The 17,772-nt window shown below is 35.4% G+C and overlaps 2 protein-coding genes across 2 annotated transcripts in view; one reads left to right on the top strand and one right to left on the bottom strand.

The window, feature by feature from the left end:
* The window catches only part of CACNA2D3 (calcium voltage-gated channel auxiliary subunit alpha2delta 3), a 471,854-nt gene that overhangs the window by 386,887 nt on the left and 67,195 nt on the right, over positions 1-17,772 (top strand). The gene's annotated exons all lie outside the window — the stretch shown is intronic.
* LRTM1 (leucine rich repeat transmembrane protein 1) lies at positions 5,606-17,453 on the bottom strand. The gene is made up of 3 exons (XM_075158436.1): positions 17,375-17,453; positions 11,525-12,121; positions 5,606-8,523 (listed from the first exon to the last, which is right to left on the bottom strand). The coding sequence occupies exons 1-3, from the start codon at positions 17,451-17,453 to the stop codon at positions 8,090-8,092; spliced, it is 1,110 nt and encodes a 369-aa protein (XP_075014537.1). The 3' UTR covers positions 5,606-8,089.

Below are 17,772 nucleotides of genomic sequence, written 5' to 3'. Positions count from 1 at the left end.
TTTCATTTTAACAAATGGCTATGCTGTCTGTGGCAAAGGACCTAAGTACATCGATTTGAAAAATAAGCATACAGAAAGATGCTTTGAAAAATAAGCATACAGATACTACTTCTGAAACCTAGTTTGAATGTCATCAAGCATGTTTCTTCCATGATGGAAAGGTTGCAATAGAAAATGGTTTAAAATTATTAGATATAACTAGATACAACAACTAGATAGGAAAAACAGGTGGTTTTTTATTACTATCGCCACCTATCGATAAAAATGTAGAATTGCAAAGAAGTTTTGTTTCTATGGTACCAAAGTACAAGGAAGGAATATCTAAAGTGGTTTTATATTTATTTTCTGTCAAAATATTTTATATATGATCAGTTTTGTATTGGACTTTGTATTTATCAAAGTTGAAATGAGGATATAGAAAACACTAAATGAGTCCTCCCTGCACATAGACTTTTCTGTGGTCTCTCAATCAAAATCAAGTAATATTTTAATTTGTTCATTTTAAAAACATAAAAAGCTTTACCAATACAGTCAGACCTGTAGTTTCTGAAAGTAAGCCCTCATTGTTCTGTGTCAACTTAACTGGAATAGTAGATTAACGGAAGCTCAGTGTAGCTAAATTAGAGAGAGATAAAAGTAGTCCAGTAATCTGAATATTTCTCTTATTCAGCGTAATTCTGGAAAGAAAAGAAATCCATGTTGTTCTTATGTACAGGCATCTTTACAGTCATTTTCTATCAAAGAAGAATGATTGCCTGGGATGTGCATTCAAACGTTGCCATAGCTCTGCGAATCTACCCTGACTCATTCTTTTCTGCTGAAGCTACATAAAAGGAACGATTGCAGTAATTCCTGTTTGGACAGAAGAGAAAAATCAGTGCAGAAGCAACCCTGTTTTTTCTTCACAATTACAAGCTTCTTGATTGGTGTTTTTGTTTTCCTTCTGTGTATTAAGTGTTCCTCGTACAGATGGCCTGAAGATCAGCCACTCTCAGAATCTCCTGTGGCGAAGGTTACCAAAAAGTCTATAGCTCTTGTGAGAATACTAGACTCATAAGGGTCAGATTCTGCCATTCATGAACATGTTGAATAATAGTTATACTTTGTATGTAGCCCTTTCAAGAGAATAGATTTACTGTTAATTTCAGAATGATTAAGGGTGGCCAAATTTTTCTTATAGCCATTATTTTCTGCTGCCAAGCAGTAAAAGCTGAAAAGAAAATGAGAAATACTTTCTACCACCCATGATTCATATCTTTCTAAAGTGTCTTCTCTTTATATAGGTATGTGACACAGAAGGTTCCAGGGAATCTGCCCTTAAATGCATGGCAGGTGCATTTAATTCCATAGTAGATGGTGCCATAACGCAAGGGCATGATAAGTGTTAGGTTACTCCCTGTTCTCTGCCACACAGTAATACTGTGAGACTAATAGAAATAATTTCTCATGTAAGAGATTTGTTGGAAAGAAACATGTCCATATGGCTTAGCAGAATAAAAGAAACCACTTTTAAAATAGTATTACTGATTTCTGCTAAAATTGTAGATCATGCTTAAGTTTAGTTTATGTATATATTATTTATATTTAAATATACACTAAAATACATATTTAAAATGTAATAAGCAGGCCTTTGTAGTCAGATGTAGGAGGTGTTACTGAATCTGAAGAAAAGGCAGCCTAACCCTCTTCTGTTCATTGACAGTTTGATTTTAAATGCTTTTACCAAAAATCCTTATTATGCAAACACAGAATATTATGTTTTATACTGGCAAACAAATTGTCCCAGGTAAAGTCAGGATCTTTTCCCTTTCCAGTATTTAACTTTTCAAAGCTGATCCTTTATTTTTGTAACTAGCCCGTATACAAGTTCAAGGTTTTTTTTCAGTAAACCCTGGTTAAAGAGAGATTTTTTTACAAGTGTCCTCATCCATCACCTTCATTATTCTCCTTTTTATATCATTTTAAGACCAAAATTAGTATAACAATAAATTCAGTTATTTCATGTTAAGTATTCCTAGTCAAAATGCTAAAAGCCCTCAGGTACTTTGAATGACACAATTTGAAGATTTGGGTTCTCCTTTTTGTTTCTCATCCATGAGCTGAAGAAGATATGATAAAGGTTTCATTTCATCACTAATTTGTTAGAAATGGCATGCAATTTTGAACGCCTCTATTCTGGCCAGAGGAAAGTGACCCTGATGATCCTGCTGTTTAAGATATTTCAAACTGTGCCTTGAAAACAGGAAAGATCCGAAATCTCATATTACTTTTAAAATACAAATCTGTCTTATTGAGGCTGGTCACACTTCAGTTTTTTAATCTTCCGGTTTGAATCAGCCTCTACAGAACAGCGATTTGAAAGGAAAATTTGTGAATATACCAGTTTTCCAGTAATTGAGGCTTCTGGTGATCTAGACTCTAAGTAAGAAGATTCTTTTATAATTTCATGGAGGAAAATGTGCATATTGTACCTGAAAATAAATGCCTTTACAACACAAAAAATTTGTTCTTCATCCCCTTTTTTCCTTTTTTTTTTTGGTGTGTTAATAATTGTATATACACAATCTCAACACTCCATTCAGGGGGTGTTTGAGTGAATTCAAATGGAGTTTGCGTGCACATCTCTGTTTGAAGAAGATCCCAGAACATGCTTTGAAAAAGTGACTCACAGTAATTTAGTCAAAAGTAGTTTGAACTACTGATATTTCTAGGAGTGGCAGATACTGTAAATGTTTCACAAATAGTTAAATCTGTTATTGTTACAACAGCACATAGTGTAAATACATCTGCTCTGTACTGCTTATACTTTTATTTTTTTTCCTTTTTTCTCACATGTATTGTTTTGGTATTACTATATGATTAAAAACATTCAAGCAAATGTCACTGTCATACATAGTCCTTAAAATGTATGATATCTATAAAATTGCGTTTTATTATGAAGGCCTAAGGGAAAATGAATATGTCATCATAATGACACATCAACCAAATTTTTTAAACATTCTAAAATAGATGTTTTCCTTGTCAGGCAAGACAGTGATTTGCTTAATCTTTACTCCACATTATAAGCCACAGAAGATTATATTAAGCAGGAGTGGTTAGTGAATCGCTCAAAATGCTTTTCATGCTTTGGTGGAAAACCACTAGTTTATGTTTTTCCAGAGTTTCTTGTTCATTTTGAATATTATCTTTGTATTCATAAATCTAATATTAGTTTATAGACAAATGTTTTCAGTTTCAGGAAAATTGAAATATGTATTTGTACAGTCTAACATTAAACAACTCAGGTTAGGAGCCATGACTTAGGAAACATGGTTTGTAGGTAATGCATGGAGAGAGGTAAGTTCCTCCACAGAATGCTTCAGAGCATGTGGTAAAATCCTACCTCTCTCTACTACTGAACAGGGAATCTGAAGTTAGATGGCATATTCACAACCATTCACACGTTTTGATAGTTCTCTGCTAGTGTTGGCTTAAGAATTTAACCCCTATTTATCTGATTCTTGGGCTTTCCTCACCACTTGTTCTCAGAGAATCTGGGGCACTGACAGATGAATTAGAACAGTATCCCAACATGTATAGTATTAACATGTGTTGTAAATTGCATAGAGCATTCTGCTCTTTGCCTCTGCACTTCTGCTTTGCTGTTGGAATGTTTTGTTCGGTTGGTTGGGTTTTAGTACTACGTAATTTGGATAGGAGGAAGATCCTTGTGATCTAATAGCAATCAGATTCTAGGGGCATTTTGCTAAATAATTCTGCTGCTAGCAAAAGAAACCCCTGATTGCAGAACAAGGCAGCAGATAAGCTGTCAGGTCCTTTTGAAAACTTCAAATAATGGTGCGCAAGTATGAAGCTGCAATTACGTAGTATATGAATACATTAATACCAGTTTAGGTACTGTGGGTTAACTAATTTATTTTCCCCCCAGTAGACTGCATTTCCACTTATTAACAGTGTTTTCTCATGTATTTGTTGTGTCTTGAAATGAGAATGGCACCCTTATGCAAAAAGTTCAACATATAGTGTACATAGCACTAAAACATTGGGGATCCCTCTGTAATCAGTAAGAGAGAGGAACTGCAGCTTTCATTGGAGATAGTTATGAAGTATGTAGTTGTTAGTTTGTTTATGGCTTTCTAATTCCTGCTTCTTCTCCCCTGTTGTGGCTTACTGCCACATCCAGATGATTGATGTTGCTGCCTGTCTCCTCTGGGGAGCATACAGTCACATTTCAGGTAATATAAACCCAGGAAGTACCAAGACACTCTTATGATTGTTATTACTGTGCCACTTTCAGCCAAGTTCAAAGATCAAAGTTGTAAAAGTAGGTATACTTTCTGTATGCTTAACTAAAGCCTGTGTGTCTTTGTCTTCTGGCCAGCAAAGATAGATGGTTATTAGTAGGCAACAGTTAGTTTTTTTTTTGTTAATGTTGTTAATGATAGATAAGCTATGTGTAATGTCACTAAACGTTCTGCTTTGATATTCAAGAAGAGGATCCTGATTTTGTTTGGACTTTGTATTACTAGGAAATAATGAAGCTGAATTTTGATTGACTTTTTGCAAGCTCTGGATAGAAAGACACATGTTTCGGTTTAAGCTTTGTTTCTTTCAGTATAGATACTAAGGGCATTTTCATTTAAAGAACATTGGCATATTGTAGTTTTTAATCTCCATTCTAAATTGAAATTTTAGAAAGCCTCTTTTTCTGAAAACAAAGTAATATGGTGAGCCTCTATATGAAAGACAGGAATACAACAATATGTGTACTTTCTCTGACTTTGCAAATACCTTGCAGAGTGGTGTGTCCTGATATTTTGTTGACTTTGGGGGGAAGAGTGTTTTTCAGAGATTAGAAAAAAATACTGTGCTCACTATAATACCTCTCACGAGATTGCTGGAAAAACAATAAAGCTTTCTCAGGAACCTCTATCTGAAAAATAAATCTGTGCAGACAACTTATTTCAGCAGCAGATGTCCATTGCTAAGCTTTACAAATTAAGGGCAGTTCTGTGGGGAATCGCTAGATGCAGTCTTCCACTTGTTGTAGTCAATAATTGTTATGGACAATAAATTGTGCCTTTTATCTCTGTTTTTCAGGAGTCAAACATTCTGTTTCCTCTACTGAAAAATAAATAATTTTTCATTTATTAATTTAAGCAATTGAATCAATGCTTTTGTCTGTTGAATGTCTACTATTAGCTTATCATCATAAATAACTGGAATTCATTAATTGCAAACATATTTATAAATATTATATATAGTGTTATAAACCTTAAACGAAAAATTTCTCTGGGATTTTTTGTTAGGATTTTTGTTGTAGTTTTTCTTTTTCTTTCTTTAGCAAACAGCAAGTTAGAAAGTATAGATCAGATTTTGCATGGATTGGCTTGTTCTAATCCCGTAGCAGAGTGAACTAATGGAAATATGAAATACTTTGCTTTCTGGCAGAACTCCATATCAATTTACAGCCTTATGTGTGCATAAAAATCCCCAAAGCATCTTAAATGTGACTTGGAAAGAGTTTCTTTAAATGTTGTTGTGCCCTTCATTGCCTCTTCCTCACCTTTTTCCTCTTTTCTTTCTTTTTTTTTTTTTTTTAAAAAAAAGTCTTACAGTAAGGAAAATCTGAAAGGTTTTTGTTGATAGGACTGTTTTATAAGGACTAGGAAGATATTCTGGTTATTCCTGACTAGGAAATATCAAGTCAGTTCTTGTTTTTCCTTTGCTTGAAGATATCAGAAGTGTGAATTTATTTGTGATGAAAGCTGCATTGCTATACCTGAGTTTATTAGAAACACTGTGGGTGAAATCTCTCTGGAGGTCAGAGGTTTATTAGCTTTTATCTTAGGATCTGCAGTTTGAGTGCAAGTGTGCTTGTTTTAGGTTGTCACTGTAGAAAAGCACTGATTTGACGTGGCTCTGAACTCATTTTTTGGCCCATGGGCAATAAGATCCTATCCTGTATTACTTCAGTCTTCTCTATCTGAAAAACTGTCTTGCTTTGTAAAATGTTATTGCAATAAATGGATAAAAGAGTACAAAATGTAGATCTACACACTCAAATGACTTAGCTCTGAAAATAGATTATTCATTAAGCTTTACTGAATATTTAAAAGGAAAAAAAGCAAACTTGCTTCTGACATACATCATCAAGAGATCAGATTTAAAGAGCCTGAATATAAATATTCTAAAAATTCTATGCCGATGATGTCTCAGCTGAAGTAATATGCCCAATCTAGGGTACCAAACTTTAAACAAAGGTAGAAGAACTGAAAAGGTTCCAGGGAATGCAGGGGGAAAAAAAGTTTGGAGAATGTGGCCTTACAGGAAACTTTGAAACAGCTTGGTTTATTTAGTTCAGGACAGAGAAGAGTGAAGAGAGCCTAATAACAATATAAAGTACTTAGCAGTTTAAAAAAAAAAAAAAAAAAAAAAAAAGGACAGCCAGTAATTGATTGTTTTCAGTGTCTGCTAGATTTAGATTAAGACTGAGATGCTTAATTTTCTCTGGACATGAAAGTAACTGCAGATGCAGGAATGAACTTTACTATTTAGGTTGCAATTATTACTAAGTAGATAAGAGCAAGGGCTACATGACTCCTGCCATATAGCCCATTATTCATTTGAGGCTGTTATTAAAACAGCTACAGAACTTGGTCTTGGAATCCATCTGTTGGAAGGAGAGTGGAGGTCTCTGAATGCCATGACACAGCTTCCTTTTGCCCTTATTGCAGACTGTTACTCAGCCATTGTCCTCAAGTCTTCTGCCCAATGGAATCAACTGGCAAGATTTTCGCCAAAGGTTTAGGATAGATGCTAAGAAAAGCTATTAGACTATAAGCATAGTTGATTTCTGCATTAGCTACTTAGACAGGTCTTTGACCCTGTCGCTGGAGAGATTCAGAAAACACATTAGACATCTGTCACAAATAGCCTAGGTGTATTTTATCTGGTCTTGGAAAAGGTAGATGGAGTTGCTGATCTCTGTTGGTTGCCTTAAAATAATTTCTAAGAATTATTTAAAAAATACTTCTGCACATTCAAAATATTCTTTCTGTTCTAAACTTGTATTACTCAAATGGTTTTGGCTCTGATTTCCTCTGGTGGCAAAACTGCGCTGCAGAAAGTTAGGGTGGACCCTTGAATGAATTCAGCTGAATGTTCTCTCTGTGAGAGAGAACGTGTAAACATGCAACCATATTATCCTCTGTACTGAAGGGCAGCACTGTGACGGGACCTGCATCTGCAGTCATGATATTTGCAAAATGGAACACTTGTGTGTGGATTTGGGAATAAGAAGCTTCAGAAATGCCTGTAGCAAGCATGTATGCCAGTAGGATAACGGGTAGTGTCTCTTCATATATGCAATATGTGCTCATTTCCATTCTTGTATCTGAAACAGTGTAGCATTTCTTCTTTCCTCAGCATTTTCTTAGTTCTCTTCCTTCTTCCCTACTAAGTAATTTTAAAACGATATGTGATAGTTAACAAGGTACTTCCTATTTTCTGAATTAGGTAACAGGTGTAATGTTTAATTGTTGTCTTCTAGGGCAGATTGGAAGGTAGAAAAATTGTATTTGGAAATGTTTTTAACACATGTTTAAGTTATCAGTGGCAGTGTATAGACTGGCCGGTTCTAAAACTGGTTGTGAATTGTATTTCTGTATACATACCAGGTACTCTAAGATCTTAAAATATAGTCAGTCATTTGTAGCTATTTTGTATTTTTCTTTGCAGAAAGCTCACTCATGTTGGCTACTGACTGTAGGTTGTACTAATATTACATCAAGAGCTAGTAATGGAGTGTGGAATACTTTAAAGTGGCTACATCAAGATTTCATGATCTCAAACACTCAGCCTTAAATAGTGACTTCAGAATAGACATACACAAAATATAACTTACATTCTTCTACATAAAGTCTTAATATATATTCCAAAGAATATATATATTTACATTTTTTTAAATTATGTGAAAAGGCAAAAAAAAAAAAAAGTAGTAATTACTATTAAATCAATCCTATTTAGATTCCAGGTTTTTTAACTGAAGTGAGGGCTTTATTTTCAAGAAACCAAAGACAGAGGTAACTCAAGCCAAGGAACTATCAAATGGCTCTTTTTCCTCAGGAGTCCCATGCTGTCTGACCGGGGCCAAATGTTCTCTGTGGTATTTAGCAGTAATTGCAGCATAGGCACAACCATAAACAGCAGCTGCCAACATCATTAGACACACAATTCCACAGACAACTCCAGTTATTACTACAGTGGCAATTGCATGACGCAAACTAACAGGCCTTGGCTTTGGCTTGGGTTCACAGTTTGAACGGCTGTTTTCCCCGTGTTCATTGTAATGGGCATGCTTCAGGGAACTTCTGTGCTCAAAGCTATGGTGGTGAATGCTAGCCAGGTGAACGTGAGCTGTCGCTAGAGAGCACGCCCCAAACAGCTCGTAGGGAACTTTGAGGAGGTCCTTTCCCTTCCGAATCCCTGGTGTTGAGCAGATAATGCCGTCACTTATTCCTCCTGTAAAAAAACAGATTTATGGTCTTAAGATTTGGTTGTTTCCGAATTATCTTAATGTAAAATTAACAGAAACCTGAAGTAAATTTATCATCAGCTTTGACTTTATACTTTTAAAGATTTCTAACTATATCTTTAAGATTTTTTTCCAGTTAGATCAATGGTGAGATTATTACACTTTAACACTCATATAAGACAGTACTTGCAAGAAGCAATTCATCAGGAATTAAGTTATCTATGATTTTATGGATGTAAAAGTAAAAAACAACAGTGGTATAAAAGTAAGAACTAAGTCACAGATGAAAACAAAGAGGTATTGTTAACAGCAAATTCATTCCATTCAAATTCATACCATTACTTCTTTTTATAAAAAGAAATTGAAACAATATACTTAATAAAGATTTTCCACTCAGTTGAAATATTCCATGAAATAGTCATTGTCCTGACATCATATGCTAACTGTAACGAAGCAAAGAGCAAGTTCAGTAAGTTTTATGTATACATGAGTAATTTTTTGAAGCAAGGTTTATGGTAAGAAAATATAGGGAGATCTACAGGAGTTAAGATTAATCAATCTATTACCCTGCTCAAATGGTAAATTTCATGATTGCTTAGAGCCAGCTTCTGCTCTTTCCCAAAGGATGTTTTTAGTATAACAGGAAGTGAAGTAGGAAGCCCAAGTCCTGGTACATCATGCAGTTGTTCCTCAGCATGTAGAGGAACACACACCGAGCGTACCCTTCAGGTTTCTAATTAGTCCATACACCACGGCTTTAGAGGTGTAGTGTGTCAAGGAGTCAATAAGGCCAAAAACAATGTTTACATATTTTTAAAAATTAACTAATCAAATCAGCTGAATTTTCTTCCTCTTCTTTATCCAAAATAATCCACCTTTCAGGTAAAACCAGGCATAGAAATTTTCATCCTGAAAAGACTTTGTCTGAGAAAGTAGTGAATACAGATGGACCCAAACTGACATCTGGAGACTACTACACAAATATTGACGGTATTCCAAGACAGATATGAACATAGCAGCTTGTCTCTTGGTCTTTAATAGCCAAACCCAAAGCGTGGTTCCGTACACCTCCAATGTGTTAGTTTGAATGTGGGTATAGGTAAAACTCCAAATCCTGCAACTGTGTTCCTACTATGGTTTTAAGTCACTAAATATGTGTGCTTGGAATAGAAGACTGGAGTCCCACCTGAACTGAAGCATTCTCTATAATTGTTTACAAGTATGCATCAAATGTCAATTGCCTGAGCTGGATTCAGCTAAAAATACTGAAATCTTTTAGAGTTATATTGGACACAAAGGCAATACTTTTAAATTCAGACAATGTTCCATCTCTAGCAATGTTTTGTTAGGACTTGCAAGAAATATCTCTAGAGCCACAGTACTATTTTATCATAAGTATACAATATAAGTAATGGGAAAGATTAATGTGCAATGTAACTAATTTTTCTTCATGGATTCACACAAGTAATTTTAGGGAAATATAAACGTAGAAGAGAACAGAGTATTTGGGCTTAGTTTAAAACTTGTTACTAAAATGAATTTGTAACTTCCATATCACTTCATTAAAGTAATCTGTGCAATGTTCGGAAAGATGGAGGGGCATCACTGAATTTCTAAACAACGTTGGTTTTTGAAATGAATTACAATGCTTATCCTGCTGGCAGAGTAATTAAGATAATCTGATATGTTTATCTTGGATCATTACATTCTTTTGCACAGAGAAGTCAGAACCCCTATTGAAATTTGTTGAGGGGAATGGTTCCAGCATAATACAAGTAAAACCCTGGGATAATGTAGTATTTTACCAATCCAAAATATTAAGATTTTAACCCTGAGAGGACTTTAGCCTTTTGCCTTTTCTAAAAGGTTGCTTCTGGCAGTGGCTTTACCTCACCCAGAGACTATTCCTATATTAACTGTGTCCCTGCATAGCCAGTACAGTTTTCCAGCTGGCCTGTAAAGTTCTGATGCCTGAAAATGGCAGTCCATTCAATCACAGGCAACATGGACCATATTCACATGTGCCTGTGTTGCAACATGCTCCATGTCACTTCCTTATACAGATAGGTAATTAGTAGTTTGATCACATGCAAGCATCAAAGCCTGATTTAGAGAAAAGCAAATTGCCGTGCTGTTCTGAATTCTCAGAATCCGAACATACCTCCTGGGAGAAAGAAATGAATTTCTTTTAATACTTAATTCCTTTAAAATTAAACCGTATTCTCTTTTCTACAGCATAACTCATGAATATATTTAAAAGCAGGTGTGACCAAAATATAAGGCTACTTTTATTTATAAAATTCACTTTTCCCCATGTGATGGCATTACACATTTCTGTCAGGAAATTGTCAATTAATTTAGTACCTCTTCTGGTTAGCAACAAATTAGGAAGCAATACTAGGCAGGAGTAAACTTGTCCAAGGTGTAACATACATTTTTAGGTAAAGTATTCTTAAAATATTAAAGAGCTACTAAGTGATAATTTATAGAGGAATTAGAATCCTGAGTTCTCTAAAGTTAAATCTGTATTGACATCTGTCTTGATATTTACCTTCATGCATCAGGTAAAAACCTTTTAAACAATAAGTTGGTTTCTAGCAAAAATATATTGGTAGAATTAAAGCAAGTGTATATGCACAAGTATACTTGTTATGTTTATGTGTGTGTGTATATATATTTGGATATATATGCATACACACACTACACTTGTATTTCCAGAATGTATCTGTACATACTATATGATTGTGTGTGTATAGTTTCTCTCTTTCTCTTTGTGCTAATATAAAGTTTCTCTATGATTCTAGTTTGCCACCTCTATTTATGAAAGCACCTATATTCTGACCTATGTATAAGAATATATTTTAGTGTGCTTATTTGAGGGGATGATCTAAGGTGTGGGGTAAATTGTTAAGCCATAGTAGTGAAGATCAGTTGGATGCTGGTTAAGTGTTCTCATGTGCGTTGTATGTAATGAGAAGAATTCCTTACCTCTGTATAAAAAGCTCTCCAGCCACAGTTTCAGGCCAAAGACATTACAATTACATTGCCAGGGATTATCTTTGAAAAGAACCACCTTCAGGTTTGGAAGTGACTCCAGCAGAACTCTTTCCATTTTCTGAAGTTTGTTATGCTTCACAGACAGCAACGTTATATTCCCTGTGCTGTTTCCAAAAGTCTCAGGCAAACGTATAATGCTGTTGGATGACAAGTCCAGTTCTTTTAGGTGTGGGAGGAAACTGAAAGTCTTGTTTTCTATAAAATGAATCAAATTTCTGGTTAGGTTTAGAACCTGTAGATACCGTAATTTTTGGAAAGCACCTGGTGCCAAACTCGAGAGAGAATTATTAGACAAGTCTAAGATTTTGAGCAAGGGTGTTCCAGTGAATGCATTTTGGTTGATTCTCCAAATACGGTTATTCTGCAACTGTAGAATCTGAATTTCAGGAGGTAAACGGGCAGGAATTTCAGTGAATCCTCTATTCTTGCAGTCTGCAGTCTTTGAAGCTGTATAGCATAGGCATTTGTCGGGACATCCATGAGCTGCATGTATTAACAAGACGACACTCAAAACCAAAAGCCAATTACCTGTATCACAAGTGAAAGAAGATTTCAAATTAGTTTAAAATGTTTGTCTTTTGGCAATATACAAGTCATTAACATGGGCAAAGGATATACAGCCCCATAATAAACGTTAATGTAGATAGCATGAAAAGAGTTATTTTCTTTTACAATACATTACTAAATTATGGATAGTATTGAAGTACTTTTATAATGCAGAGTCAATTTAGTGCTTCCATGGTCTTAAAATGAAGTACTTCCCATGGCTTTATCTTAAGTACAAATGGTTTTCAGCAGGATTTGCCATCAGCAGAGCAGTGATGTTTGAAAGGAATGAGACAGAGTTTCTAAAATTATTAAACTGGAATGTTTCTCTTTCAGTAGTAGTAACAACTTTGAACCATCTTGTGTCAGAAGAATTGCAAGTAGAACTTTTATTTTTCTGTGTTTTTACTAATTGTACTACCTAAAAAGAATTAAGTTAACGTGCCATCAAAAGAATAACGAGCTTCAAAGGCATTGCTATAAAAACAGTTAACAGTACTTTTTCAGCAATCCAGATTCTGTAAGTTTGTTCTTTAAAATATCTATGTTTATACTTATTGCTTTAATTCTCTTATCTCAATACCAGCTGTACTTCCCATAGATACAAGTTTCTACACAATCAGCAAACATTTGTCAGGAAGCTGTTAAAAAGATAAATGAGTTGACAGGAGTAGTTAGTAATATTTAGTATTTATAATTATCTTCTGCTCTATGATGTTCAGGTCAGTTTTAACTGAAAAAGTAATAGTTTTTACCTTTCATATCTTACTAATGATCTTACTTTGAAAACAAGGTGCCACTTAAAGCTATGTTCGTATGCACAGCATGAAATTAAAAAAAAATTATCAGATGTTGTTGAATAATTAGATTTTCTTTGTCCAAAGAAAGTCAGAATGACAAATCCTTTTGTAGCATTGTTTTTAAGATGCCTCAAATTCTTTTTACTATTTAGTATTTCAAAATGAAAAACATTTTGGTTAGTTACTACTTGAAACCTTTGGAAATTAAAGGACAGACTGTTTATTGACTTACAGAGATCAAACATTAATTAGTACAGGGAATACTATATTAAAGGAATAAGTGTACAATTATAACATTTAATATGACAAATGTATAAATGAAAGTTTTATTTTGAGACTACAGTTTAAGTCACAAACTACTCATTTATTTTCACTCGAAAATGAAATTGTATTTATATTAAAATTATACATAATCTTCTGCAATACTGAATACTACATTGTAGAATTCACTTGAAAGAATTCAGCATTCTTGCAAGCAAGGTAAAATAATACTTTCAGTTCATTACATTGTTCTGCAACAGTTGGCTTCAGAAACAGAGACACAGCTTCCAATATAGAGTTAAAATAAACACTGCTTGGCAAGGAAATGCTCAGAGAACAGAAAAATTTCATTATTAATCTGAATGCTTCAGTATCTCACCTTTCATTCTGCTTTGCTTGTTCTTCACCTTGCAGAAGATTCAGTCCAGTTTTCTGATGTAGAACAGTAACACTTTGTTCTGATTCCCACTTCAAACTCCCATCCAGTTTCCTCTCTGTGGTGTTTTTTTTTTCCCGATGGTATCTGTGGCCTGTGTAGAAGTGCAACTATTTCTCGTGAGTTACTCCATCAGCCTTTGATTTTTTTTCTTTATCACAAACTTCCCCCCACCTCTGTCCATTTATGACTCTCAGAGACTTACTCTGCCTCTTAATCAGTCAACAGGCCGCGCAAAGAGTGTCTGTCAACTCTAACTGGACAGCTGTAACATACAAATAATGACCTGATAGCCTTGCCTGTTCGATTTATTTAATCTGCCTCAAATGCAAGGCATGAAAGTAAAGCTGCCTTTTTAAATCCAGTATAATTTCTGAATTCTGGTGGATTATTAGCTACGCTGTGTCAATTTTGCAAGATCAGATGACTCTGAATGTGGATTCTGATTATCCTGGGCTGTCACTGGAGGCAGTGGAGTGTATAATATCACTACGAATAGGCCTGTGGGTTGATGACATGGTTTCGACAGTGCACTTGTTTGCTCTTCTAAGCTTATTCATCTGACATCCATTAGTTGTGCTGACAGGATTTTCTTGCATGGGAACACAGGACTGGTGGCTTCTTCCATAAAAATGGCATACATACTGTTATGCTCACCAAGAATACTGAACAAATTTATTTATTTTCAAAGATATTGGAAAGAAATGGCAGATGATACTAAAATTGTACTTCATGTGTGTTCGTATGGTGCCTTGACTTGTCTCTGTTACTTCTTCAGTATAACTCATTCATATTGTACCATCTACAACAATAAAAGGATTAATGACTTGTGACTATGAAGGAACTCAGAGGTGTTTAAAGGAATGAGAGATCAGGTATATAATAGAGTCTTTCAAGGCCAGATGATCACTCCATCTGTTAGCGGTCCTATGGAGAGGGAAGTTGTGCAATCAAAAGCCTTCAGACCTATTCTTATATGTAACATAGCTTTCTTGGGTTCAAATTCTGCTTTTAGGTGCTTTTGAAAAGATCACACAAAGCTCACTTTCTAGGGCAAAATTTATGTGCTATAGGCAATGCTATGAAAGGAATCACAGGAAAGTGAGATCAGCAGGTCCAAACTGGTGTTGAAAGCAGGATCTTACAAGAGGTTATCCAGGGTCCTGTCAAGCTGAGACTTGAATATTTCCAGCAAGGGAGATTCCATCACTTCTCTGGGCAACCTACTCCAACGTGTAACTGTTCTCAGTGTTAATAATTTTGTCTTGCATCCAGACAGAGTTTTCCTTGAAGCAACTTGTGTCCATAACCTCTTGTCCTGTCACCATGCATCCTTGTGAAGAAAGTAACCCCAGCTTCTCCATAGCTACCTTTTGGTTACTGAAAGTCTGTGTTTAGATCTCTGCCACCCTCACCCATAGGAGAGCGCTGTAACTGGTTTTGTATGCTTTGCTGAATTGTTTGTGACACCAGTCAAGATACCCAAAGGAACAGTGAATACTGCTGAGCAGTGAAGGAGAATGTAGAACAAATGACATCCCGTGAAGTAAACATGACTGTTCATTTCGAGGATACTGAGATTATTGCTACGAATGGCAGACCATACTGTCCTTGACACTCTTGATGCATGACACATCATTCTGATGCAGGATGACAGTCTGCGATTTAGTCTAGAGGAATACTGTAGATGTAAATTACCTGGTACCATAATCATACTAAATAACTCCAACTTTACAAAGGAGAGGGAGATAAGCTTAAAGATCAGCTGTAATGTACTTTAAATGAATGTCAGGTTAAAGCGAAAAGCTTCTCTAACCTTTGTTGCACAAATTTCCTTTCACAAGTCATGTATGTGCACACATACACAAACATATAAACAGACCTATCTTAAATAGTACCAGTGAATCATTTTAATGAAGACAGAACTAAATGTAAAAAGGGCTATTATAAAATAGCGTCGCCCTTAGAAGTTGTAGCCTTGCTAGCTGCAGGTACTCTGCTTTGCTCTTTCAAAGAATAAATTTAGGTCAGGTACTTATTGCTTGAGATGACATCCCTCTGTCCTTGCAATAAATCATCCCTTGTGTCAATTATAGCCCTTTTCATGACTTTTGATTATATTGCAGGAGGTGCTAGCTATTACGTTATTGTTTTCTGATATAGTAAGACCTTTTCACACTTCTAAATTCTCTTTGGTATCTAAAATTTTATTTTGGCTCATGAATTCAAAGTGTTTCTTTTTTAAGTTGTTTTTCCTTCTTAACTAATGTTTGCTGACCAGGTGGGCTTACAAGCTCCCACAGCAGTTTGTGTCATTTAACAGAGGGCTTAAAGAATGTCTCTTAACTGCCTCTCTTATTTTAGGTAAGTCTTTGCTACTATAATTGTATTATTTTTAGCACGTGCCATTTTAAAGAGATGTTCGTAGGACAAGGTCACTGAAAGTTAAGCGCTGTGGGAGGTTCAGTTCCAACAATAATGCAGAGATTGTTTTATGTACTCTGAATTGTGGTATGAGAAGTTACTACTTTTTTTTTTTTAAATCTTCATGCCGAGTTCAGATTTGGAAACATATGATTAAATCTGTCGATTTTCTTTTCCTGTAGATGTGGCTATTTTTTCCTTATATTGAGAACTCTGAATGCACATGTTTTGTAAACAGAAGTTTCCCCAACCTATAATCCATGTCCTGTTCCCATTTATTAGTAGTAATACTTTGGTTATGACAGAGAAGTCTGATGTGGTGAAAATTATAGTTGTGACACAGGTAGGGATTTGCCAGAAACAGAATAACCATGAATTCTACTCTACTTCTGGCCTTTTGAACAACCAACAGGATTCTTTTCAGTTGTCTGATGTGGTGCAGCAACTGTGTTATTGTGACTGCTTAAATTAACTTGTGCCTTGTTGTAACAAGATATGTTTCCCATTGCAAATAGCAAGACAGCCCAAGGAACTAATACCCTATCCCTGTTGACTGGTGGGGGCAGTTCAGTGTTTGCTTTGCCAGCAAACACTGTGTTGCAGCAGTTACTGCCATCTGCTTTAAAGGAGTAGTATGTGTAAGAATCATCTCTTTTACAGAAGAACATTATGTTAATTAACCTCTAGCAGAAAGGAAACAATTTAAATATTTCAAATATTTAAAAGCTACAGCATTCAGATTCCACTCCATTGTATATCGAGTCCAGGCAGACACGATTATATAAAAATTCTTCCTAAGACCACAGCAGACAATTCCTACATATTCTCTTTATTAGATTTATTTTCCTTATGCTTTTGAGTGGGAAGGTATTAAAACTGCAACACTCACAGGGAAATGGCATGCGCTTTCCCCTTATTACTATGTGTCTCCGGATTGGTAAAACAGCTAAGCTCTTGCTGAAGACCCCAAATGCAACTCCGGGCAATGCAGACTCCTCTGCATTTTGGTTCAGGACAAAAAATAATTCATATTTGTAAGTGAAACAGCCCATACCTCTGTGTTAAAAGTCTCCCCCTTTAACTGGCACTTAAAAAAATACAGCACTGCATCTTGGAGAAAGATCTTATCTTTTCCCAGCTATGAGTCAGAATGCTGTGCAAACAAAGATGACAAGACGTAATGCTTTTCTTTCTACAAAGGCAGTCCTTGTACTCTAAGAGCTCAGGATCCTCTCAACTTTTGCCTGGCAGGGTACTAGGTTTTCAAATGTTGACAAAAATTAGAGGAAGGCCCTCGATCCTACTTCTACCTACCTTTCACAAGAGAAGTATAAGCCAATGGATCAAACCAAATTTGGCCTGAGGAAGATTTATACCTTAAAAAGCTGGCCATATTTTCCAGAAGAGTGGGTGCATGCATTTCTTGTCATCATCCCCTAGGATAAGGGGAGAGTAATACCAGCTAGAGTTTAGTAACATCGAATCTTGGTTATCACACAGCATAAGGAGACACCATGATGTCTAAAAAGTTGTTTGTGTCTGTCCCTGGCAGTTGTTATGAATTGTTCAGTGGTATCCCTTTAAGGTGAGAAACAATATTTTATAACTCTAGAAATGGGGAAACAGATAAGCACTTGTGATTTTGTATTTTGGATCACTGACTTGGAGAGGAAGAGCCCAGTTTTCTTCTTTTCAGTGGCTTGTTTTGCCTT

This window comes from Calonectris borealis, chromosome 10 (genome assembly GCF_964195595.1).
Source record: "Calonectris borealis chromosome 10, bCalBor7.hap1.2, whole genome shotgun sequence".
Lineage (NCBI taxonomy): Eukaryota > Metazoa > Chordata > Aves > Procellariiformes > Procellariidae > Calonectris > Calonectris borealis.
Note: the sequence above shows the minus strand (reverse complement) of the source record. Positions and strands in the feature narration are given on the sequence as shown.